At 44.3% G+C, this 25,402-nt stretch overlaps 1 protein-coding gene across 5 annotated transcripts in view; it reads left to right on the forward strand.

Annotated features, from left to right (window-relative positions):
• Positions 1-327: 327 nt before the first annotated feature.
• RNF220 (ring finger protein 220) overlaps positions 328-25,402 on the forward strand; it is a 327,623-nt gene continuing 302,548 nt past the window's right edge. The window contains exons 1-3 of one of the 5 annotated variants that reach the window (XM_045027122.1): positions 328-435; positions 7,754-7,851; positions 14,281-15,020. In XM_045027122.1, coding sequence (XP_044883057.1) covers positions 14,396-15,020 — 625 coding nt within the window. In that variant the 5' untranslated portion in view covers positions 328-435; positions 7,754-7,851; positions 14,281-14,395. Of the gene's footprint in view, positions 436-7,705; positions 7,852-14,280; positions 15,021-25,402 lie in introns of those variants that run through there. The other 4 variants (XM_045027125.1, XM_045027119.1, XM_045027121.1 and 1 more) reach the window with 4 other exon arrangements.

Raw genomic sequence — 25,402 nt, forward strand, 5'->3', positions numbered from 1 at the left:
TGGCCTGGGTCCCAGCCGCACCGCCCAAGGGGGGCACACCTCACAGTTTGGGGACCTCTGCTTTAAGCAGATTTTTTTCCAACTTCCTTGATCTTTTTGAAGCCCATCTCCCATGGTTTGGTTGTGAAGGTTGTGTGCAGTGGCCCCGTAAATGACAAAGGGAATAAACACACATGCTTTGCATTTATAGCTATTCCCGTTCTAAATCTCATCCCAGGCTACTTATCTGCCTCCCTCCCTTCCCCTGTGAAAATACATACAATAATGAATGGTATAAATCAAGTAGGTTGGACATTTCTGTTCATCCTTTTTCTTATAAAAGAAAAGACCAGCAATGAAACCAGAAGCTGGCAAACTCAGAACTGGCAAAAGGAAACCCTTTTTTGCTCACTGAACCATTAGCCTGTGGAACTCATTGCTACTGGATATTTTGAGGTAAGAGTGTAGCAGAAATTTAAAAAAAGGATTGGACATATATGGCGAACAAGAATATCCAGAGTTAGACTAGCAAATATTTTTTAAAATAAACAAATGGTTTGGAAGGGATATAAACTCTCATGCCTCAGGGCTTGAGCCCACATCTAACCGTTGGGAGTTAGGAGGGAACTTTGCTTAAGGGCAGGTTATTCCAGGGGCTGGCCTTGATGACTTCTTCAGGTCCCTTCTAGTCTGACAATTCTGTAATTGCTACCACATCTGCCCCTAGCATGCCTGGTTCTGAGCACTATCCGTACCTGACCTCAGTAAGTTAGAACTGATTAGACAGCCTTTAAGGCTGATGTGCAGTTGCAGGCTGGATCCAAGCTATCATTGGTCCAGTTACCTGTCGGTGATCTTCTATCTGGGCTGTAACTCCTGTGCAGCGACAGGGTGACTCTCCGAAGCTGCTGATCCTATTCCCTATGGCGCTAGTATTGGTGTCCCAGAATAATGTTCCCAACCTTAGGGGTAAATCTTCATCTTCAACGTTCTTGCTGAACCGGTCTGAGGCTGCGACATGACAAATCAAAGTGGCTTCCAAAAGCTCTTGTCTTTAACTGTGGAATACAGCTGCAGTCTCATCCAAACATAAACCAGGGACTCAGCTGTGATAAAAATACATGAGAAGAAAAACTGGATGACACCTGATGAGTAAGCAGGTGCCATTTTGACATTGTCACTTTTCTGACAATAACGCCACTCTAAAGTAGGCAGGGAGAATTACAGGGTTTGGGTAGGCAGGTAGTGGCCTCAATCTGTGTACAGATCTTGACACATCCAGGTGGATGTCTGTCCGGATAGCCACTCCCTCCATGCACTTACATTGAAGCAGAAAATAGGGCATCCCTTGTATGTTAAGTAGCAGAGGGGTAGCCATGTTAATCTGGATCTGTAAAAAGCAACAAAGAATCCTGTGGCACCTTATAGACTAACAGACGTTTGGGAGCATGAGCTTTCGTGGGTGAATACCCACTTCATGAGATGCAAGTAGTGGAAATTTCCAGGGGCAGGTATATATATGCAAGCAAGAAGCAGGCTGGAGATAATGAGGTTAGTTCAATCAGGGAGGATGAGGCCCTCTTCTAGCAGATGAGGTGTGAACACCAAGAGAGGATAAACTGGTTTTGTAGTTGGCTAGCCATTCACAGTCTTTGTTTAATCCTGAGCTGATGGTGTCAAATTTGCAAATGAACTGAAGCTCAGCAGTTTCTCTCTGAAGTCTGGTCCTGAAGTTTTTTTGCTGCAGGATGGCCACCTTAAGATCTGCTAAGGTGTGTCCAGGGAGGCTGAAGTGTTCTCCTACAGGTTTTTGTATATTGCCATTCCTTATATCTGACTTGTGTCCATTTATCCTTTTCCGTAGAGACTGTCCAGTTTGGCCGATGTACATAGCAGAGGGGCATTGCTGGCACATGATGGCATATATTACATTGGTGGATGTGCAGGTGAATGAACCGGTAATGGTGTGGCTGATCTGGTTAGGTCCTGTGATGGTGTCGCTGGTGTAAATATGTGGGCAGAGTTGGCATCAAGGTTTGTTGCATGGATTGGTTCCTGAGTTAGAGTTACTATGGTGCGGTGTGTAGTTACTGGTGAGAATATGCTTCAGGTTGGCGGGTTGTCTGTGGGCGAGGACTGGCCTGCCACCCTAGGCCTGTGAAAGCGAGGGATCATTGTCCAGGATGAGTTGTAGATCCCTGATAATGCGTTGGAGGGGTTTTAGCTGAGGACTGTATGTGATGGCCAGTGGAGTCCTGTTGGTTTCTTTCTTGGGCTTGTCTTGCAGTAGGAGGCTTCTGGGTACACGTCTGGCTCTGTTGATCTGTTTCCTTATTTCCTCGTGTGGGTATCGTAGTTTTGAGAATGCTTGGTGAAGATCTTGTAGGTGTTGGTCTCTGTCTGAGGGGTTAGAGCAGATGCGGTTGTACCTCAGCGCTTGGTTGTAGACGATGGATCATGTGGCGTGTCCGGGATAGAAGCTGGAGGCATGAAGGTAGGCATAGCAGTCGGTGGGTTTTCGGTATAGGGTGGTGTTAATGTGACCGTCACTTATTTGCACCGTGGTGTCTAGGAAGTGGACCTCTCATGTAGATTGGTCCATGCTGAGGTTGGTGGTGGAGTGGAAGCTGTTGAAATCGTGGTGGATTCTTCCAGAGTCTCCTTCCCATGGGTCCAGACGATGAAGATGTCATCAATGTAGCGTAGGTAGAGAAGGGTCATGAGTGGACGAGAGCTGAGGAAGTGTTGTTCCAGGTCAGCCATACAAATGTTGGCATATTGTGGGGCCATGCAGGTGCCCATAGTGGTGCCACTGGTCTGGAGGTATATATTGTCACCAAATTTGAAATAATTGTGCATGAGGATAGTCACAGAGCTCAGCAACCAGTTGTGCTGTGGCATCATCAGGGATACTGTTCCTGACAGCTTGTATTCCATCTGTGTGTGGGATGTTTGTGTAGAGAGCCTCCACATCCTTGTATGTTGTTTTCACTCACTTATAACTTCTTTGTTTCTTTATAGAACGCTATCCAGTAGTTTAGGAACAAACTTTAAAATTCTTTTTTAAAATTATGTAAACATTGGTACACAGACATAAAGGGGCCAATCCCTCACCTCAGATACAGTTTAGACCAGCTGAAGATCTTGCCATCTGTTTTAGGCTTTCAGAACGTTGCTTTTAAAAAAAGTGGGGGGTTTTGTTTGTTTTGAGGTTGCACATAATTAGTTAAAACACTTAAAGTCAAAAATATAAACTTGGCATTTAGTTGTCTTCTGTGAGAAGTATCTGCAAAGGTAAACTTGAGAAAATTATTGAATTAATATAATCCATTATTTTTAATTTCTTATCTGTGTTACCAATGAAGGTCCTAATCCTGCAATCAGATCCATGAGCAAGGACCCTGAACCAATGTGCAGTCCCGTTGGCAGAAAGGTCCACAGGCAAAACTCCAAGTGAAGTTTGGGCCAAGTTAATATCCTACAGCATTGGCAATCAATCTAAACTTGCCAGTGTCACTTTTGTTCACTTTCAAGTCAGAGATAGCTTTCAGATGCTCATGCCCTAGCATAGTGCTGCAATGTTTGGATTGCAAACACAGCGCACAGGATGCTAAAATCCAAATTAAATTAGCATATGTAGGCCCTGATCCTACAAAGATTTATGCACGTGCTTAACTTTATGCACATTGACGTCAATGGGACTACTCAGGGTGTGTAAAGTTAAGCACATGGGTAAGACATCAGGATCAGGGCCTTTGATGATATAAGCTCTTTGGGGGAGGGACTGTACTTTTGGTTTTTTTCCATACTAAGAAACTCTGAAAGGTTTTCTATAAACTTAAAAAATAAACTGTTTTAATTGCTTTTTGGCTGAGAACAAGGGTAAGAAATTTAAATCCAAAGGGTCATTTTTTCAGAATGTTATACCTACCTGAAAAAATGACCTTATCATCAAAGTACTTTCTTAAACCAGAATTTGATAATTGCTATCATGAGCTGTAATGTAAATGTGATTAGTAACATTGTTCTCAAATAGAATATTTTTAAAGGTTTCTGGAAGAGATGTGTTGATTTTTAACTTGATTTCCTTTGTCTGTGTCGAAGCCCTAATGTTATTTAAAATATGGCTAATATATATGAGTACAGAGGAATATTTATCTAAGGAGTCAATTGTTGGGGCTTGTTGCGAGATCAGTGCCTTATATATTGTGCTGTTGTATTTGTGTGTGTCTGCATATGCAGCTTTTTGGCAGCTACTTAGGTTTGCAAAAAAGATGTTAGAAGTGAGCAAGATGAAAAGCACTACTTTTATTTTTAAAAATCCGACATTGTTCTAAATCTATATTTCAGTCTGAGAAATTCAATTATAATCAGGGGTAATTGGTGCCTATTACAGATAGCTAGATTCAGTGTATAGAGAACTCACCCGTGAGATATGAGGACAAAAGATCTTCAGCTGGAATGGTTTAAGACCCATTTTTACATAATAGTAGAACAATATCCCAGGGCTTTGGAGCTATCAGTCCTTCCTCTTCAGTAATTAGTGAGTCCAGAATTACAATGTTTAATTATTTGCAAAGATCCGTTGTCTTTACTCTATTATACCAATCAGTGGCCTTGATCCCGCAAACACTTAATCAAGTATATACCTTTACTCACATAGGACCACTCCTGTGTGTAAAGTTGCACTGTACTTAAACACATGTTGGACTGGGGTCAGAGTTTGAAAAATTCTCTCACTGCCCTCTGTGTTTGGAACGTGATTTCCTATGTCTAATTACACACTACTTTACATGATATTGTATGTATCATATGATATGATCAACGAGTAGGAAACCAATATCCTTAAATTCAGTTATTTCCCTCAAAGTTTGAGACACCAAAACTTTGACACATTTCTTTGAGATTGAGTATTTGACTCTTTCACAGGCACACAGAATGGTGACTGTCAGTTGTCAATAGCCCCCTTGCTAACGACTCAGTCCTTACTTAGGTAAAACACCTAGGTTAATTTTCTTTTAAGTGGCCTCTGAATTTGGGAATCTAATATTTTGGCTGTCTAACTTGAGAAACCTAGGTTCTGATTTGCCGAAAGGTCAATCGCCCATGCTTCCAATAAGTTAATGGGTGTTGCATGCTCTCCAGACCCATGTCTCTGAAGTGGAGCACCCTAGGGATGCAGCACCCAAAAATCAGTGGCCAGTTCTGAGAATCTGGCTGCTGTTGACTTCAGTGGGAGCTTTGCCACAGCATGAGGCATTCACTCACTCACTTGGGAAGCTGCCAGTCAGGTTCCACAAGGAATCCTGGCAAGAAAACATTGAACAAGAGAGGAGAGAATACTGTGAATTGTGGTACACATTAAAATTCTCTATGACCTAAGGCACTTATCTTGTTGGGATCTAAGAGCTGATGCTTAGAAGTACCTGGAAAACAGAGGCACAGTTACCCAGAATCACACGGTGAGAGTGTAACAGAGCCAGGAATACTCTGAAACCAGGAATAATCCCTGCCTGGTGTCCTGTGGATGGACCATGATGTCCTGGCTAATCCATGGAAAAGGCAGTTGGCTGTCTGCCCACGGAGCATTCTTACTCTGGTATATACACACGACATACTATAACAAACTGTGTAGCGTGCATCTCCAAACAATCGCATACACATTTCCTTGAGTACCAACATCTGTATTGCTCCACCATGACATGGCCAACAGGTTGTGGAGCAACTGATGTTACAATTGGGTCATTACACCAATTACACCAATTGAATCTATTTCCCTATGTTAAGTTCTCCTCACACCTTCTATGGGCCATCTTAATTATCACTTCAAAAAGTTTTTTTGCCTCCTGCTAACGATAGCTCATCTCAATTGATTAGACTCTGCCTGTTGGTATGCATACTTCTACCTTTTCATGTTCTCTGTATGTATAAATATCTCCTGTCTGTGTGTTCCATTCTATGCATCCGAAGAAGTGAGCTTTAGCTCACGAAAGCTCATGCTAAAATAAATTTGTTAGTCTTTAAGGTGCCACAAGTACTCCTGTTTTTTTTGCGGATACAGACTAACACGGCTGCTACTCTGAAACCTGATGTTACAAAGTGCAAATTAAAGCACTTGAAGCATCTTTAGACATAGACGATTGCTGATTTCAGAGGCTTGGAATGTCAAGGTTGTTTTTATTTTGAGATACAGTATTCAGTGTAAAAAGGAGGAAAGTTTGTCTGGCTACTTTTATCCTTTTAAGGTTTAATATTTGCATTGGGCATGCAACCATGCTGACTACCTAAGAAAAAACTGGTCTGTCTGAGGTGATGTAAAAAGGGTGGGTAAATTTCAATCCACAAGAGAAGCAAACCTTTATGGTCTTCTAAGTGTGAGGTAGGGTCTGAACCTGCATTTCTTAACCACCCAAAACTCCCATTGGCTTTGGGCTCGTATTTAACACTGGGATAGTCAGACCAAACTGAAGATTAGATAACTTTAGTAATGAGCCACACCTTAAACAAAAGCTGTTGCTATTCTTCATGAAAGAGTGAGGATGCCAGGAATACACACACACAGAGAGAACAACCCAAATTGTTACAGTAAGGAGCTGACCTCCTTCCCTTGTTTATAGCAAATGTAGTCCCATTATACCTCAGTGTCCATGCACAATCAGAGAAGAGGGAACCAAAAAATCAGCCACTATATTATTTATTTTTAAAAAGGAAAGAACTGACATTTTTTCATGTTAAAAAATGATTCCCTCCATCACTGAATAAATGTCTCTGATGTCAGTTCCTGATTTAGGCGAATTAAATAATTCCTTTGTGTACAGGGACGAGTGTGCGTGTAGATAGAGGAATCATTTTCCTCACGGACGCACTTAAAATACCTGTGTGTGTGTGTGTGTGCATACGAAACAGTCTGAGAGTCAGAAGACCTGCATTTTCTTTTTGGCTCTGCCACTGATGTCTTGTATGAGTTTGGGCAAGTCACTTATGCTCTCTCTGCCTGTCTTCCCCCACTTGAACAATGTTTTTAACACTCCCCTACCTCCCCCTGGTGTTGTGAGGTTAAATGTTTCTGAAGTGGTCAGGTGGCACTACGTTGAGTGCCATAGAAATGTGTGTAAACAACAAAAAAAAGTGTGTGTCTATTATTAGACACGAGAAAATAATATATGATAGCCTCTGTGGTGTCTGGGTTTTGTTATTATGAGTTCTGAACGGCTGCAAAGTGGTTCTGTGCACAGGTTGCTGGTGGGACTGACCCTTAAGTTGTATGGTGCACTGGGAACCTTCAGGGTAAAAGGTGTTCTGTAAATATAGGGTCTGATTTTATCCTACAGGATAGGGTAGGATTGGATAGGCTGCATGGAAGGACCAAGGGGCAGTTGCAGAGAGGGAGGGAAATTTGGGGGACCTAGACTAGGACTATTAATTCTCCTCTTTCGCAAGAACTAAATCAACTCCTATAGGGAAATAATAAAACATTGAAAATGGTGTGCAACAAATCTGACTGCCAGCCACAAACCCTGAGCCAGGAGGCCTGTCCGTGGGCAAGATGGGCCGGCCAGCTCTGTGCCCCAGTCATGGACTCCATTTCCCATACTCCCTTAGGGTGCTAATGTATTCCGTGCTCAGCCCGGCTGTGTGTGTGTGTGTGTGTGTGTGCAGCGCCAGTCCCTCGGAGAGTGGAGGTTCATTCACTGATTAGAGCCAGCACTGAGAGGCAGCACTGCTCCTTCTCTCACACCAATTGAGTCTCTTGATCTGTTACATGCAATCCAAGACAGCCTGCAAACACGCCCAGGACTTCCCAAGCACCACACTCTGCTCCTGCTTCCCTGAGCCTGGAAAAGTGCAGCCACCTCCAGAGGAATTTCCACGGTGAGTACTGGAGATCACAAAGGTGTGTGTGTGTGTGTGTTTGGGGGCGGGGGGAGCTGGTGCTGGGCAGGAACCGGGGCTAACTTTCGAGTGGTGGCTCTCCCAGGGCTGCAGGGACCCTGAGCCATGTCACTGAGGCCGGTGCCTTTGGATTTCCCTGCAAATCCGGACTCGCTGCAGAGTCAAACTTTGCATGGCAAGTTTTATTTTTCCATGCAAGAATTGCCGCGAGCTCCTGAATTCCCCCAGCAAAGGCAGCTGGTTAGGGGGGTCCGGGACGGGAAAGGGGGGGGTCGAGTGGCGGGGGGAGGCCGGGTGGGTGGGGATCATCATGATAATGGGTTAAAGTCCGATAAAAAGAGAGGATCATCCCCCCTTCATCCTTCTGCAACCCGAGCGTGGCGGAGTCTCTGGGACCATCCCCCTGTTTATTTTGCGGGGGTGCTGGCGGGGGGGGGGGGGCGGACCAGTAGGCACAAGGGGGGATCAGGTGCCGGGGCAGAAGGTTTCCAAACGCAACCGAAAATGGTGCGGATCGGATTTAATTCCAAGACGGTTCATTTAAAGCGCGTTTACTTTTTATTTTATTTTTGTTGCAAGCAGGGGAGTTATTTCCTCGCTGCCCGCAGGAGCTCGGACTGCCCTTGCTCTGAGCAGCGACAATTTCATTTCCCAGAGGCTGCCAAACAAAACAAAACAAAACAAAACAAAAAAACTTTTTGAAAGGAAACAAACAAATCTTCGCTCCGCGCCCCCCGTCCCCCGTCCACATCGCGTTTCTCTCGTGTAAAAGCTCCTCAGACTCATTTCGGTGCGCTAGAAGCGCCGGCAGCCCCGGCCGGCTCGGAGAAGCTTGAATCAAACGCGGTTTCCTTTTTGCAATCGCGCGGTGCCCGTGTGAACTCCGGTTTGAATCCGTAGCAGAAAACACCCAGCCGCGGTGGGGGATCGGATTGGGGGTTTCTAAACGTTCTTCGCAAATTGCCACTTGTCGTGATTCTGGGGGCGGTGGAAGTTTGTAAAACTCCCCCCCCCACCCCTGCCCCGAGAGACTCGCCCCGAGCCCCTCTCAGAGGGGAATCGAATTCACGAATCTCGACGGGACCCAGAATACTCGTTCTCGCTTTATTCTTGAAAATACGATAAAGGACTCGGGTCCGTGTAAATAGCAGCAGCGGCGGAACCCGCTCCGCATGTGAAATGCAGGGTTGCAAATCCTTCGGCCAGAGGAGGCGAGATGAAGTGAGCGTGTTTTCCCTGGTGTGTGTCCCAGAGAAAACTTTCTGCGCCAGCCGCGAGTGCGCTCCGAAGATCACAGGAGCCGAATCCTTGTCAGAAAACCTCCCCCCCCCCCGCCAAAAAAAAATGGAAGCAGGGAAGTCTGTAAATAGGTTGGGAGCGTGGAAAATAATTCTTCACCTTCAGCTCTAAATACATAAAAACCCCATCTGGTTTGGCACAATGAAATCATTCGGAGCGGTCTCCTTGCCGGGTTGTGTCGAGCGCGGCTCCTCCTTCCACACAGGAAATGTGGGTGGCGAGTGATTGTTGCCATAAAGTCAAACAGCTCCAGGCACCCTCACATTGGTGTTTCTGACTCTTATTTTCTTTTTAAAGTGGAAAAAAAACTGCACTTACTGGCCTGGTAGAAATGGGGATGGAAAAGCGGCCCCCTCCCACCCCTATGAAAAGAGCGAGCGGTTCCGACGGAGACCAGAAAATCCCGTCTCCGTCCCCGACCCCTCTTGTCCCCACTTTGCAACACTCTTCGGTGCACGATCCAGTGTGCGGCGTGTCCGGAGACTGTAGCAAAGGCAGAGAGAGGGGAGCGGACAGCGAATGTCTGCAGATTAATTCCCGCGCTCTGTTTGGGGGGAACGGGTTGTTCCTGGCCAAACGAAAGGACCAGGCTTGTCCCCTGCAGCCCCTCGCCCCCAAACGGGGAAGGCGAACACCTGTTTAATTTGCAGCTGGAGAAAGTCCGATGGCTGCGCGCTTTTTGTTGTGTTTCTCGTCTCGCCCTTGGCACGCCTCCTTGGAGGGGCTGGGGGGCAGGCTGGGAGTTTGCGGGGGAGGAAAAGGTGAACTGGAAAGCAAATAACCAAATTCACAGCAAGCAGGGAAGCCCGGGCGGAATATCTGTATTGATAGTGTGCAGTGAGCGGAGCTTGAGGCACAGAGCAGAGAAACCAACCCCCAGATTGTACTTTGGAGAGATGCGTCTGGCAGGGGAGGAATAGCCCCTCATAGTCGCAGGTCGGATCGGAGCGTTAATGGGAAAAGACCCTGGTTAATTTCTGTTGTGCCCATGCCCCTGGTGGGAGTTCCCCCCCCTCCTCACTTTCCCCCTTGTAAGCCCCAGTGGGTGTTTGCCGCCCTGGGCGCTTGACAAACTAAACCCTTCTTCGCCCCTGCGAGTTCTCCCTCGGATTTTCCATTTAATTTTGAAACACTGGGGTGTGTGTGTGGGGGGGGAGGAAGGACCAGTCTTTTCATTTATTTTTTTAAAATCCCCTTCTTCCGCCAGCTGCTGTTTTTGCTCGTTTGCCGCCTGCTGATCGTGTTGGTAGCGGGACTAAATTTTTGCAAGAAGTTTCTTGCAAAACAAAATCGGGGGCCGCCTCTTCCCCAGCGAGGAGAAACGAGGCGACCCTGGTTCTGCAGTAAGGCAGCCGATCGAACCTGATGGGGTGATTTCTGGTCCCTAAAATTGCACCGATCCTTTTCCATTTCCAACCGAACCTGCCGCCTCTGCTCGGTGTATGGCCCTCCGATTTTTTTTCTAAAGCGGGTTTCATACCAGCTGCTCCTGCGGGTGCCTGCAATTGGCGTATTTTGCACAAATTAAAAAATGAACTATTTTTCCTTTGTATCTTAATCCACTGAAGAGATCTCTTCTGTGTTGGCTTTCTAGCTTGCATTTGTTTTATTTTTTACGAGGAAATCCAGTTTAGTTCAAATATATAATCCATTTGGGCACTTAAATCCCCGAACAGCTGGCATTATTTTGTTTTATAATCATTGACTTTTCTACACAGGACATATTTATAAATTCCTACTTGACATTTATAGGGGGAAACTTTAATGTAAATGTATGATATGATTTAAAAAAAACAGTCCTAATTTAGTCTCTGTTTTTGCTAATGTTTCTAAGCTTCTTAAATAGTGTGCTAATTAATTTTAAGAAGTTTGTTCCTGGAAGGAGAAAAATGTTAATTTGTCCCTTTATTTTAATTCCTGGTGTTTGGAAATGGTTGAGAGATCACAAAAATGCAACCTGTTGTAATAAACAAAGGGGTGTGTTTTATTTATTTTAATTGATAGCAGAGAAGTGATTTGTTGATTGAAACTGGTAATGCTTAAAAAGACAGGCACGTTTTTTATTCTTTCTTTCCAGGCTGATTAGCAAAGAGGTTTTTATGCTTATAACAGTGGTCAGCTCTATTTTCTCCACTCACACAATGTTTGTGATGCCTGCTAAATCCAACCCGTCATAGATTGACTGACTTTCGTCTGTCTTTCTCTTTACCTAATTCAAACCAGTGTTACAATCTTTTATAAACAGAAGAATCAGATTTGAGCTAGAGATTACTGATAAGAAGTTGTCCCTTGGTGAGATATTTTTTAACGGATCAAAGTTAAGGCTGTTGATTCAATGTGTCTTGGTTTTGACATATTTAACCTTGCAATTAGTAACATATAGTAATCTGGCAATTTGTACACACCTTAAACAAAGTGTTTTAAAAAAAATTCTTGTCTATCAGAGCAATCATTTAAAAAATGAAAAGTCACAATATTTTTTGGTCTGTCCATTTTACCTCGATGCCTGGTAGACAGTTTATGTAGCTTCATAGATTGATCTCTACCCCCTGCTCCCTCTACTCCTTGTTTAGTTAATTCAACAAAGACTTTTTGCAATCTGTTTGGAGTTTGTCTGATGCCGTGGAAAAGTAGCTGCTGATTTATTTGGTTGCTTTTCGATTTCTGTCTCCAGCCCGTCTTTTTTCCTCCTTTCAGTGGGGATGTCAGCTGTTATTACTTCCTATTGATCCCTTTGCAAAGTGAGAAGTGAACTAAAATTAATGTCAATTCCACTGCTCAGATCAATAGCTGGAGTTATTTTAATCTGGATTTGCACGGGGTGCTAAATTAAAAAAAATCAGCATAGAGGCAGAAAGGTAACAGTTAGTTACTCTGCCTTGTGCCCACTACCTTACAGTCGCCCAAATGGTCCATCAAGCTGATTATCCTGCAATCCATATTTTTTTAATTAAGAAGGTCGGTTAGTTTTCTTATTTTGGGTTCTGTATTTAAACCCATGACATTCTGACATTGGGAGTGTATTAACTATAGATTTTCATAATGACTGGTCTGCCGCAGTCTCATCTGTACATGTTGCTAATGGGGGGCGGGGGGAGAGAGAGAGAGAGCGAAAAGGGAAGTGGGAGTTTAAAAAAAAATTAAATTTGGCTGGGTGAGATATTGTAATGTGTTGATTTATTCCCGGCATAATGAAGTTTGCAAACGAATAAGGCGGCCGGAGTGATTCACAATATCCTACAGGAGTGTCAAGTGTTGCGGCCAGAATACTAATTTATTAAATACATTTAATGTCGTGAGGTGATGGAACAAGTAAAAATAGAAAAAGAGGCAACGAGGCAGCAATGGTGCTCCTTTTTTTTTTTTTTTTTGAAACCATATTTTCCAATGATCTCTTAGCCCCACTTACATATTAATGACTGTTCATTTCTGTGCGAGTGCTTATTTCTTTGTATGTGCGTGTTAATTTTTATTATAGCAGCCTGAAAAAAAAACAGTAACCCAAAATTCACTAGTGGATACAGTTTTGTGCTCGTGATTTTGTGTGTGTGTCTGTGTGTGTGTTGATCAGCTTTCCTGAAAGCAGCAAAACAAGTGTGTCCAGGCTTTCTGTGCTTTTACACGCTGCCTTTGGCATCTCTCTCTCCCTCTCCATGGCTAGAACTTGACAGGAAAGTTATTTAAAATTTGGAAGAGAGCAAACCTGTTAATGTGAGATACATAATCTGGTAATTTAGCAATGATGTCTATAAGGGAGAGTGCCAAATGAGGAAGCCGAGAGATGATGTCCACTCATCTTTACAATTAATAACCGTCACTGAAGCATTTGGGTACAGGATGGGAGAAAGGAAATGTTATCATTGGACTACATTAAAGTCACAGACTGGATTTCATACAGTTTGTTAACCGAGGCTCCCTCATTCATGGAATACAAAAGGCACTCCATTAGGAAGAGACTCTTTCAGTAAGTTTTATTTGAGATGTTTGACCCTCTGGATTTAAGAGAGACAATTTGTAACAGCTTTTTATTATTATATGATTTTCTTAGCCCTTTGAGCTCTGGCAGGCTAGTATATTGTTTCAAAGTTATAGTTCTTGTATTTTAAGACAGGTCTTGGGGCCTGAATGGTAGGCAGCGGAACCTTGAAAGAAAAGGCACTAGGCTGATCGGGAAAGAAAATACCAAACCAAACCATTAAAACAGAAAACGCAGAGAGATACAGAAGGAAGGATTTTTCTGCCTCTCGTTCCGAGGTGGTTTGTGGCTGGGCGAATGGATCTGGCCGAGCTAGGAGGCTCAGCAAAATGCAAGCCAGAAATTTTGTTAACATTTTCCTCTAAATGTTAATGGCACATACAGAGCAGTTTACAAATCTACTTAAGAGCTAGTGCATTAGGAACTAAAATTACTGATCCGTTCTCCGCTGTCCCCGACCCGAAAGGCAGACATTTGCAGAGATCACATGGCAGAGGCACCCATTATGATTTTAAATATTGTCAGAGACGCCAGGCATTTTATTGATGAAGTCTCCGTGCCTTTAAAAAAAAAAAGAAAGTGTGTGCGCACTCTGTGTGTGTGTGTGTGTGTGTGTGTGTGTGTGTGATATGATTATGTAAAATGTATACCTGCATATGTGCATGTACCTACACATACATAATGTGTGAGAAAAATAGACACATATTACAGACATTCCATATGCATCATAGGCAGTATAAACAACTGTATAAATGTTTATTTCTGTTCATGTAATTATGTTCAATAGATATGATATGTTTTACATATATTAAATTGTGATGGTCAGTTGAGGGGAATGTCTCTTAATTTTAGACCACACCGAGATTATTGACATGTGGGGATATTTATATTACAAATAAATCCTTTATGCTAATGCCTTTGGTAGGATTTTTCCCTCTGTCCTGTGGAGTGGGCCAAAGTTGGTTCCACCCGTGTGTGAAGTTGTCTGTTGATTTTCGTGAATGAGAACATTGGCGCGTTGCTGGGCAGTTGGTTCTAACGCATGTGGCCTTCCCACTGCATGGAGCGTCCCGAAGAAGCAAGTGCAGAAGCCTCACCACTTGTGTTTTCTCTTCCCTTCTGTTTCTCTGCAGCTTCGGGACGGCGATGATGCCTCAGTGATCTCCCTGCTCCAAAACTAGGCCTCGCTTGACTTTCCTTCCAGGGAAGATTGTTCCCCTTGTGACCCTGCTGAGGAAAGAGACTCCGATGGACTTACACCGGGCAGCCTTCAAGATGGAAAACTCATCCTATCTTCCCAACCCGCTGGCATCTCCGGCCCTGATGGTTCTCGCCTCCACTGCTGAAGCCAGCCGGGACGCTTCCATCCCCTGTCAGCAGCCAAGACCCTTCGGAGTCCCGGTATCAGTGGATAAGGACGTGCATATCCCCTTTACCAATGGCTCGTATACTTTTGCCTCCATGTATCACCGGCAAGGTGGGGTGCCAGGGGCATTCGCGAACCGTGACTTTCCCCCATCCTTGCTGCACCTCCACCCCCAGTTTGCACCCCCCAACTTGGACTGCACGCCAATAAGTATGTTGAACCACAGCGGCGTTGGGGCTTTCCGCCCCTTTGCCTCCACTGAAGACAGGGAGAGCTATCAGTCGGCCTTTACGCCGGCCAAACGCCTGAAAAACTGCCATGACACGGACTCACCCCACCTGCGCTTCTCGGACGCTGATGGCAAGGAGTATGAGTTTGGAACCCAGCTCCCTTCCAGCTCCCCTGGCTCACTCAAACTCGATGACACAGGGAAAAAGATCTTTGCGGTCTCCGGCCTCATTTCTGACCGGGAGACCTCGTCCAGTCCCGAAGACCGAAACGACAGATGTAAGTACCTCCGGTACCCCTCTCGGCTTTACTTTGCTGTGCCTCGTTGAGATGCTCAACAGGTGTGTCGTTTTGTTGTGCTGCGGTTCCTGCTGAAGGAATGGGCACAATGTCCTTTCCTTCGCGCTGAGTTACATGATAAAATGGTGCCTTGTTTTTCTTAAATGGACATTGATGGATTTCACGGTAAGGTGTATTGGAAGGAAACCCATTTTCAAATGCACCTGTGGGAGAGACACCGGTCTCTCTGCTTGAAACTGGGGCTGCTAAGCACAGAAAGATGTCCGTGCCTCAAAGCAGGGAGATATACTCTGGTGCGTGTGTGTGTGTGTGTGTGTGTGTACACAGAAGGGTGCATCTGTAGTATACAACTAGAACTTTTTTCAGGGAGCTTATCAGTTAAAACTGCACACACTGCTCCCTTTGATATTTTTCCTCTGACCTCTTGGTCACATGCTCAGTTCTTGTACCTAGGATATCAGCCTTCATGCTTTGCTCCTCAGAACAGGACAAAGATCCCTTATGCAGTATTTCACGTACTAGTATTCTGGGCACTCGAGCTCTTTCCTAGAGACATAAAGCTGATTACGCTCGTATGACTCAATAAGTGACCCCCAAAGTAGGCTGTATACTTTCTCTGGAGCCCGCCTTTGCATGGCCACTGAAAGGCGATCTGTCCCTTCAAGGATCAGCAAATGAATCCTGCCTAACATACGCTACTGTAACAACTCCCTGTTCTTCAGTCACCTTTTCCCTCGCAGTATCTCTGCTGGAGGAGGGCAGGCTACCCCAGTCCCCTCCTCGCATGGAAAGCTGAACCAGTCAGTGGGGGAACACCATTCTGGGGAGCTGTCTCGGGAGAGCAGAGCCTGCAGTCCCCGACTTCAGAGCAATAAGATGTGGCAACATTTAGCCGGTGTGATCTCCTTTAAACGCAAACGCTTGGTTCAGATGCCAAAGTGGTTTTGTTTTCACATGGGCCCCTTTGTACATTCTTGTGGATTTTCTTCTTTTTAAAAAATTATTATTATTTTGTAAAGAAAACTGTAGCCCAGCTCCCCCACTCCCCTTCAGATACGATTTTTCTTTTCCCCTTTATGATGCCGAGGAGAGTAATAGAGACGTTGCGGCTCTCTCTCCCCTGTCGGCACTGCTTCCTCAGGCTGTCTCCTTGAATTAGGCACTGTGTTAACTTACCAGCACTAAAAGGTATCTGCCTACACCCAGCGTACTTTTTCAATAAAAGTCATCATAAAATCAACCTGCCTTGTAAATCCATCGCTCTTTGGTTTTGAAATATGCTGCCAGTGTGTCTTTTATGTCAGCGTTTGCAAGTGTGGGACGATTCCCACTGAAGACAGAAGCCTTGTGCTTCTCACAGCACAAATGTGATCTCTCTTTCTCCCTATATTACTTTCTGTGCATTAGAACTGCTTTCATTGTTCCGTGTCTCCTCAGCAGTGTTGTTAATATGTAGGTACAGCTGTTGGAGGTGGAAGCATGTAGGTGGGGCAGAGCTTTCATTTTGAGGGGGGTGGGAAGGAAGGTGGGATCACAATGTCTAAAGATATCCTGTGTTGATGTTTTATGGATCTCTCCCCCTTATCAATATAATCTGGGTGTGGAAATGAAGCTTGCTCAAATGAATACTTGGGGAGATAACGGCGGAAGAGCAGGTCTGCTAGCAAAATGAATTTAAAGCGCATCAGTTTCTGTGTATCTTGCTAGCAAAATCCTGTCAGATAGCTGATTTAAAGGAGTAAATCTGGTAAATGAATTAGACCACATGTAGCACAGCAGTGGCCAGAGCAGCAGATACAGGCACATGCTCCTGTGTGGAAGGGATAAATCTTGTCTTCACCAGGACTGTGTGCTCTATGTGGGCGCTGTACTCCTGAAAAATAAATAAGTACTTCACAGAGGAGTAAGGCTGCTAACGGAATGCACACCGAGGCATTGGCTTCCCCACGCCCACTGGGAATGATTAGACAGCGGGATTATAACGAGAGAGGCAGAATCACAGCTTTGCAAGTTGCTTCAAAAACTTGTGAACATGTAAAAAGTTTTTTCCCCCTTTCCTTAGAAGAGAAATAGAAACTGGTTAAAGTGATTAGCCTTTGCACTAGGGCAAAATGAATGCAGGCATTGCAACCAGCGGGATAGAGTGCTGACTAAAATGTTAGAGAGAAACTGGTTTTATTTTCATTTCTAATGACTGGATTAATTTTATCTCTTCTGGCTTTTAAAATTTGTTTTAATATCATTCCAGGTTTTAGACACAATTGCTAACATAACCATTTATAACACTGCCTGCATAACACTGTGGATGCATATTAGCACAACATCCATTCATGTTTTAGTCATCTTAAAGTTGTAAAATTTAAGGTAAATTTGACCTTTCCTCCTTCCCATCGTATTTAGCTATTGCACCAAAGAGCATGTTTTCTGTGTATGTCAGAATCTTAAATACATTACCACAGTGGGTTTATTTACTGTGGGGATGGGATTTTAAAAATGTGTCTTAATTATCTTTATATGGCAGTTTTTAGAAAGGAAAAACTTGAGGGATGACACGGCTGACTGGCTGCACCACGGAACCTGTCATGTTCTGAGATGTGCATACATATTTGCAGGGTTCTTTATGCTTGTACACAAAAATATATTTAAGGGCCTTTAAAATTTCTCATCATTGACCCATCATTGGGTTCCTTGTGGGAAAGAAGGGTCATAGTGTAGGGTCCATTGCAGGGAAATGGTTCTGTGGACAAGCAAAAGTGGATAGACGGGCGTAATGAAGCTCCAGCAGATCAGCAAAGTCTTTATGTATTCAATAGAGGCTCTTCAGAATTGCAGGATTCAATTGTTTATTTGTATTTTTCAAAATCCTGCAAGGGATTAGACCATGCGATGGGTGAATGACTTCATTGCATTACACACGTCCCTTGTACCATCACAAACAAATATTTTCAAATGGTTTTAAAATATTTTTATTCTGTTCTAACTTTAGAGATGATTTTCTGAGAAATTTTCCTTTCTTAAAAAAAAAAGAACCCAAAAAATATATAATAGTCTGTCAAGCCATAAATGTATAGTAGCACAGACGGAGCCCACTCTATGCAGCGCTGTATCCATATGCAGCTAGAGATTGTGTGTGTGTGTGTGTGTGTGTGTGTGTGCGCACGCGCACACACGTACTCTTATGACCACATTCTCATTCTAATTACATCACTATAATCAGGATCTGGTCCCTTGATGCATGTATGTGGGTTAGGAAAGATCACGTATTTCTCAGCGAGAACCACCGTTTTATTTTTAAGTCAGGAGGTTGCTTTCAAATTCTGTGTGTATGTTGGAGCCCCAGGTCAGACTGCTAATGAATGACCGAGGCATGGATGGAGCGTGTTTGTGTTAATAGTCATTTTGTAAATCTGTTCGAGTTTTTCTGTGTTTGGGCAAGTTGCCTGTGACTGTAGGATGCTGCTCTCGGGATGTCGAGAGAGACTGTGCGTGCCATAGGAAGCGCATGTAAACGACAGACTCCATCCAGGGAGGAGATGTAACTGTTTGTTTAGACACATGCTTTGGACGGGGCGTTCTGGTTAGATGCTCGCTGGGAAAGATAATGATATTTATAGAACAGTTTAGGCGCTTCTTGTACAGTGTGCGTTACAGACACTGACAAACACATTTCACGGGGCTCTTTAAATATATGTATCTTTATTAATGTAGGTTTCCAGCAGCAGTGGAAGTAAATGCTACGTTCCCCTGTGTGATAGACACCTATGATCTTCCGTGAAAATGAGCCCCAGTTTTATTTTGGGCTTTCTAATAAAAAATTGTCATGATTGCGCCTTGCAAACACCACGGCATCACCCCCCTCCAGCAGAGCAAGCCGGCAGGCAACATCCACGCCAGAGCCTGGCTGGTTTGGCAGAGATCTCTCCGCCTGTTGCGGCACAGAGCTTCCTGTCTAGCCTCCCCAGAAACGACTGTCTCCACCGCACCTTGAGATGCTTCCAAACTAGGGTGACTAGAGAGCAAATGTGAAAAATTGGGACTGGGGTGGGGGGGTAATAGGAACCTATATAAGCAAAAGACCCCAAAATTGGGACTGTCCCTATAAAATCGGGACATCTGGTCACCCTAGGCCAAACGCGCCACAGTCCGCATTTCAAGACTGCAACAGCAACCTTTTTTTGGTGATTGTTCACTTATTCTTGATAATGTGTTTTCTTTGATATGTTGTGGAGAAGCCTGGTCTGTGTTAGTGAACGCTAGTGAACATGAGCCAGGAGACCAGGGTTCTTTTCTTCCAGCTCTGCCACTGGCTCTTTTTTTTTGCCTCAGTTTTGACATCTGTAACATGATAATACCTAACGGCTGACGTTGTTCTAAGAAGTAATTAGTTAATTTGCCAGTACTTTGAGATCTTTGCTCCTCTCCAGCGACTTTCATCCAAAGTAGTGATGGTATTTATTCATATTATTTTTGCTGTTACATTACAATAAATAAAAAAATAACTTGGATTATTGGGACGCTGTCAATTTGATCAAGGTCCTGCTTCTCCGCCCTGCGATTATAGATGTGCCTCAGTATGGAAGGGAGGTTCTCATTCCAATTTAGGATTATTATTTTTTTAAATCTCTAAAGTGTAGTTAGTTTGAGCTTTTTAAACTAATGATTTAATATCTACAAAGTGCTGTGAAAATGTAAATCTCTGTTTAGGTGCTAAGCATTACTTCTATTATCAGAGTTTTCATTTCTGAATAATTGTTCTAAATGGAACAAAGATGGATTTTAGAACAGGTCTCAAGCATAAGTCCAGGAATACACAATATGATCTGCCCTCTTAGGGCATGTGCCTGTCTGTGTTTGTGTTTACATAGTAGGACCTACACTAATTGGTGAGTTTTGTGGAGGAGTGTGTGGGTGGACGGGGTGTCTCCTCTTTGAATTATTCTCTGGCACAGCAGTGGATTTGAGGGGGAATATTCACTGCTGAAGGAGCAGAGCTGTTCCTACTCTAATCACCACTTTCCAGGTAGCTTAGAATAGGGACCTAAAACAAAGTGACAGATTGTTGTTAATAATCATCCATGACCAGGTGAGATCGAGTGCTTAATACTACAGCTCATGAAATAATACAATAAAACAAGTGAAACAATTACATTTCCATTGTGTGTGTGGGTAGATATAGAGAAGGCCACATTTCTATCTCTGCTACACTAGTGAAAATGCAGTGAATTCAGTGGAGTTGCTCTGGATTTTCCACTGGGTAGGATGGAGGTCAGACCCTGGCCCTGCGTTAGCCGTGGAGTATACAGCAATCTCCTTCTTTTTGTTTTTTTGGCAACAACCTTTCTGTGCCCTCAGCAAACTGTTGCCGAGACTCCTTTTCATGCTGTTTGGTTTAATTGTCTTGTTGGGATAAAGAAATGTTTGAACAGCTAAAGTGGGGAAGGGCTGGATGGGAGCAGCCCCTGCCGGCTGCAGGGCCATCTGGCCTGGCTTGGATCCGTCGGTCTCCAGTTTATATTTCTCTTTCTGTTATTCGGGGCTATCTCGCGCACTTGGAATGTCTAATCACCATGGTGAGAAAACGGACACTGCTGCCTCTTCCAAACCCTCCCCCCCGCTTCCCTTGCCATCAATTGTCATGCAGAACCGATCCAAGTGACCGTTTTACTGGCAGCCATCATTTGCCGTCTTCGCCTGGCTCTGGGCAGAAGGATGGCTTTTAATTGATCATTTGGGTGGGAGGGCCGGGGCTGTTTTCTCCTCCAAAATGTTTCCCCACACAGCCTCGGCCACCCGGCCATATTTCCTGTGAGCTCAGAACAGCCAGCAATTTCTTGTGCCCTGGTCTTCCTTTCGGCCGTCTGATAGCTGGCTTATGTGGCACTCCAAAGGGTTTATGACAGCAGCTCTGTGAGCTCTGAGCAAAATGTAAATGACATATTCATCTGTCTACAACTGCAGAAATGGGCACACATACAGTAAATATTGATCAGCCTCTTTTGCTCTGTGCGTGTGTATATGCATGTGTATTAATTATACAGTTACAAGGCAAACTCTGAATCTCTGAAACTCTGAATTAATTGGCAAACCAAATGTTTCTAAAAAAAAAACCACAAAAAAAAAACCAAAAAAAACGCTGGTGGCCAAATCCTGCTTCTCAACAAAGATTATACCAGAGGCTGAGTTGGACTGAAGTCTCATTAATAAGATTTAACTGCTTTCACAGAATTATACAAAGGAAGGGGGAAGCTGACCATGTGGTTAGAGCATTGAATTGGGTGTTAGAAGTCCCCAGACTTGCAGTGATCTTGGGCAAGTCTTTGAACCTCAGTTTCCCCATCTATAAAATGGGGATAATACCTACCTACCTCTCAGCAGCTTGTACGGTGCTTTGAGATCCCCTGATAAAAGGCACTATGTGTTGTTATTATTAATATAGTAGGTTAGAATATTTAATATTATCCATTACAGCTAAACTTCATTTACTAAAGGCAATGGCCAAAGCGCACTTAATGAGCCAGTATCCCTGATAGTTAAAACATTGATCTATTATTTTATTTGCTAACTTGCAGAATTTAGGAATTAGCAGTGGAGTGTCCTACTTGTTCTGCATCGACGGTGTAAGGAATTAGTAGGGTTCTGCTCTGTGTGTGCGTGTAAGCGTGAGAGACTGAAAAAAGAAAGAATAAGTATTTTTGCCTTCATTATTTTTTTTCTCTAAGCTTTGCTGGTCTCAGAAACTTTCCTGGGCATTTCTTGGATATTAACTGTCTTGAGGGAAAAGAAAATTCTCAGACGTGCAGACTAACAGAAGTCCAAGGGCCCGATCCTGCTCCCTAAGATTGAAAGCCTACAACGGATGCGGTATATTTAACGTCTGGTCGTTTCTGGAACTCTTCCTGGGAGAAATTTTCTGAGGCCGTCTTTGAGCTGATTAGTGCCCCTTGGTTGGGTTGGTTGGTTGATGTCTTTTGGACACATCACATCAGAACAGCAAAAATTATTTTTTCCTCCTTCATTCGCCTCTCAGGGAAGCTGAAAAATGGTAGAATTATGATTTATTCTAGATTTTATGATTCACCTCCCATCCTTATTTGGTTAATATCTGTAGGAATAAAATGTATTCTGTGTATACTTGTATAATACTTGATTAAGGTAAATAACCGCCATCTAAAATCTGCCTAACCCTAATCTGCATAAGGAGCACTGCGTATGAGTAGCTGTATAGAGAATACACTATACCCATCTGTATACTATTAGTCTATTTTTATTGAGGATTTCTGATGTAAATATACACCAAGGGTAAAGTTTTCTTTTAATATTTGTGCATCAACCGAAACCAGACACTGAAAGCGAACTGTAACCATTTTTATCCAGCAATTCATGTCCCTAACGGTCGTCCTCCATGTCTGTTTGTTTGATGGCCTATGAATTTTTCCACTCTTCTTCAAGAGAGAACGGCAGATTTGGGGACTTTTGAGGACATTTTGCTGCTGTGCAGAGGAAATGAAATTCTTTCTAAAAATGTATTTCTAATTGGGACATCAACTCCTGTAACGTGAGAGTATGTCCTTATGCACTGCCCCCCTGAAAAGGGCATCTCTCTTTTTTTCTGGATTTACATGTCTGGTCTGTCTCCTGTCACTGTCTGTAAATGAAGCTCTATTGACATGTGATAAGCATGGTATATCATGTTTGTGTATATCAACATGTGATCTGCAGACCTTCCAATTAACTAACGGGAATAATTTACTGAGATGAGTTGGATTACCGCGCTCCCCCACCCCCCTTGCTTCCAAGTGGTGAAGTATTTTACGGCCGTATGGGTCAAATCTTGCAGTCCTTATTTAGGGCTCAATCCTGCAGCACCGTACCCACAGGAATTGACCTACTGGGTGGTGGTCTCCTTTTACTTACACTGGTGTAAATCAGGAATGATGCCATTAAGGTCAATTTGATTTACAACGGTGCAAAACTGGTTTGAGAGGAGAATCTGGCTCACTGGCTTGTGTAGGATTTTCCAGGTCAGGGAGGAATAAATGCGTAAAGCTTTGCAGGGTCTAGTCCTTTGAAGTCCTATCTGCATCTGTCATCTTGTGTGTGTGGTGGTGGGTTTTTGTTTTTCCTCTTTAAAACATTGACTGGTTTACAAAACCACAATCATTCTCCAAAGATCAGGGTAACGCTCTCTGCTCCTGCAACTGGTTGCAGTCATTTTGTGCTGCGGCAATGCACCGAGCTACAGGAAAGGGGAAAAGTAGGGTTGGGAAAGGGTGGGATAGAGAAAGATTTCGTGCTCTAAGTGCTGGTAGCTCAGAGGAAAAAGGAGAGTCTCTTGCTGTCCATGTTTCTTGTCTCTTTCATTAGGGTGAAGCGATTCTTAGAGTTAAAGTTTGGGGACAGCATCATGGTATTTTTCATCATTTTAGGACACTATTAAAATCACCTTTGTTTAAATGCCCTCTGTCCTGGAAACTTGAAACAGAAATCTGCTTTCTTACCAGCATCTCTTCCCTCTGCTACACAAATATACTTTATTCTTGTGGGTTGCCTGTGAGTGTTCGCTTTATGGTATATATTCATTTTCATGAGAGAAAATAAAGACACTAAAACCTTTCTTTTGGAGGGAAAACATAAAAACTTATACAAGGGTTTTGTACAGATGCAAAAGACATTATCAGTTTGTCTGTTTGTCTGCTTGTGGTGTCATAGATCCTTATGGACTTGTTCTTGTCAGAAGACCAAAACCAAAGTTCTTGCTTTGCAAAGACATGCTGGTGTAACCCTGCTGGCTTGTTGCTGATTTACACTGCTGGAAAGGAAAGCGGTCAGGCCAGCAATACGCTTCAGCTACATGCACAACCTTACTTTAATCTGTGGTTTCACTGGTGTGGCAGGGCTGCCGCAGAATGAGTCTGCCCTTCAGAGTTCTCTCTTGAAAAATTAAGCAAAAAGTGATCGGACGTCAATTAGTAGGAAAACAATGCATTTATGGGACAAAGGCTCATTGTCAGGGCTGCCGAGGGCGGGTTTAGGCCCTGGTGAGAGAATTTTTTCAGGCCCCCCAGCAAGGGTGGACCGGCTAAACAGGGATGAAGCCGGGAAAGCCGGGCCCTGGGCCCCCTTTGGACTGCCGGGCCCCGGTAATTTGTACCGGCTTCCGCCCTCCCCCCCTCGTCGGCCCTGCTCATTGTAGCATCGACTCCCAGCGGCACCAGGTCTTGTAAATAGAATGAGAAGTCGATCAGGAAACTTGAAATGAGCAGAAAGTTACATTTCAGTTTGTTGGACTTTTCAGTGTGAATCATTTTGATCCTAATCAATAAAATTTAACTCCTCTGTGTGTGTCTCTCTCTCTCTCTCTCCCCCAAACCAATCCTCCTTAAAAATGACTCTCCATTTTGATACATTTTTTTATTTCACCCATCTCTAAAACCCACAGATCAAATGCTGCTTGGGGTGTGAAATTGTCTGACCTGCAGAATCCTCTGCTATAGGGAGCCACAAGGTAGAGCTTCAGCAAAGAGGCGGTTTGGTCAGTAACACTGGTGGAAGGAGCGTCTGGGAACTAGACTATTCCTCTGTCCTCACCTTTACACTTTACAAGTGTTTTTAGACGGCTCTGTCGCAGTCCTCGGCTGGTGGCTGTGTGGCTCAGAGGGTGGGGTTGTAATGCCGGGCGTGACACCTTTGGCAAGTCACGTCTCCTCTCTGTGCCTCTTTTCTATTTACATTGCAAGGTCTTTGGGGCAGGGACTGTCTCACCGGGCGGGTGGGACTGTTATACAAACAGTATAAAACACAGATATTGGGGAGAGGGCTCCTTGGGAACCGAGAATCCTCATCAAAGAGCCACCTGCTGCCCAGGCGTCCTGGAGGCCACAGCTGGGGGCTGAGGGAGTGACTGAGTGACAGACGCTTCGCAGCAGCCCGGCCATACGGCAGCTTGCGCCACCACTGCACACACCGGCCAGCCTTGTCTTGTGTCTGCAGGGGCCCGATCCTGCCCGGTGCCGGATGTTCTCCGCTGCCGTGGCTGGAGAGTGCAGGGGAGGCTGCTCCACACCAGCGTAATGCCGCTGAGGGTGCCACAGCTCCCAGGCCAGTGACGAGCCGGCCTGCAGACCAGTTTCACTGCCAGTCACCAGGGCTGTGATGAGTTGTGAGGCTGGCTGGCAGGCTGTTTTTAACCCTTCCAGGGGGGTTGTTAGCTTCTGCTCATCGGGCTTCCTGAACGGGGAGCTGGAGGAGGCATCGGTGACCTCGGTAGCTCTGGGTGAAGAGAGGGGAGCCGGCCGATCGGGTTCATGGTGCCAGCCTGGGTGAGGTCTTACACTGGGATGGCCCGCTCAGCGGAGAGGAGC

This window comes from Mauremys mutica, chromosome 8 (assembly GCF_020497125.1).
Source record: "Mauremys mutica isolate MM-2020 ecotype Southern chromosome 8, ASM2049712v1, whole genome shotgun sequence".
Lineage (NCBI taxonomy): Eukaryota > Metazoa > Chordata > Testudines > Geoemydidae > Mauremys > Mauremys mutica.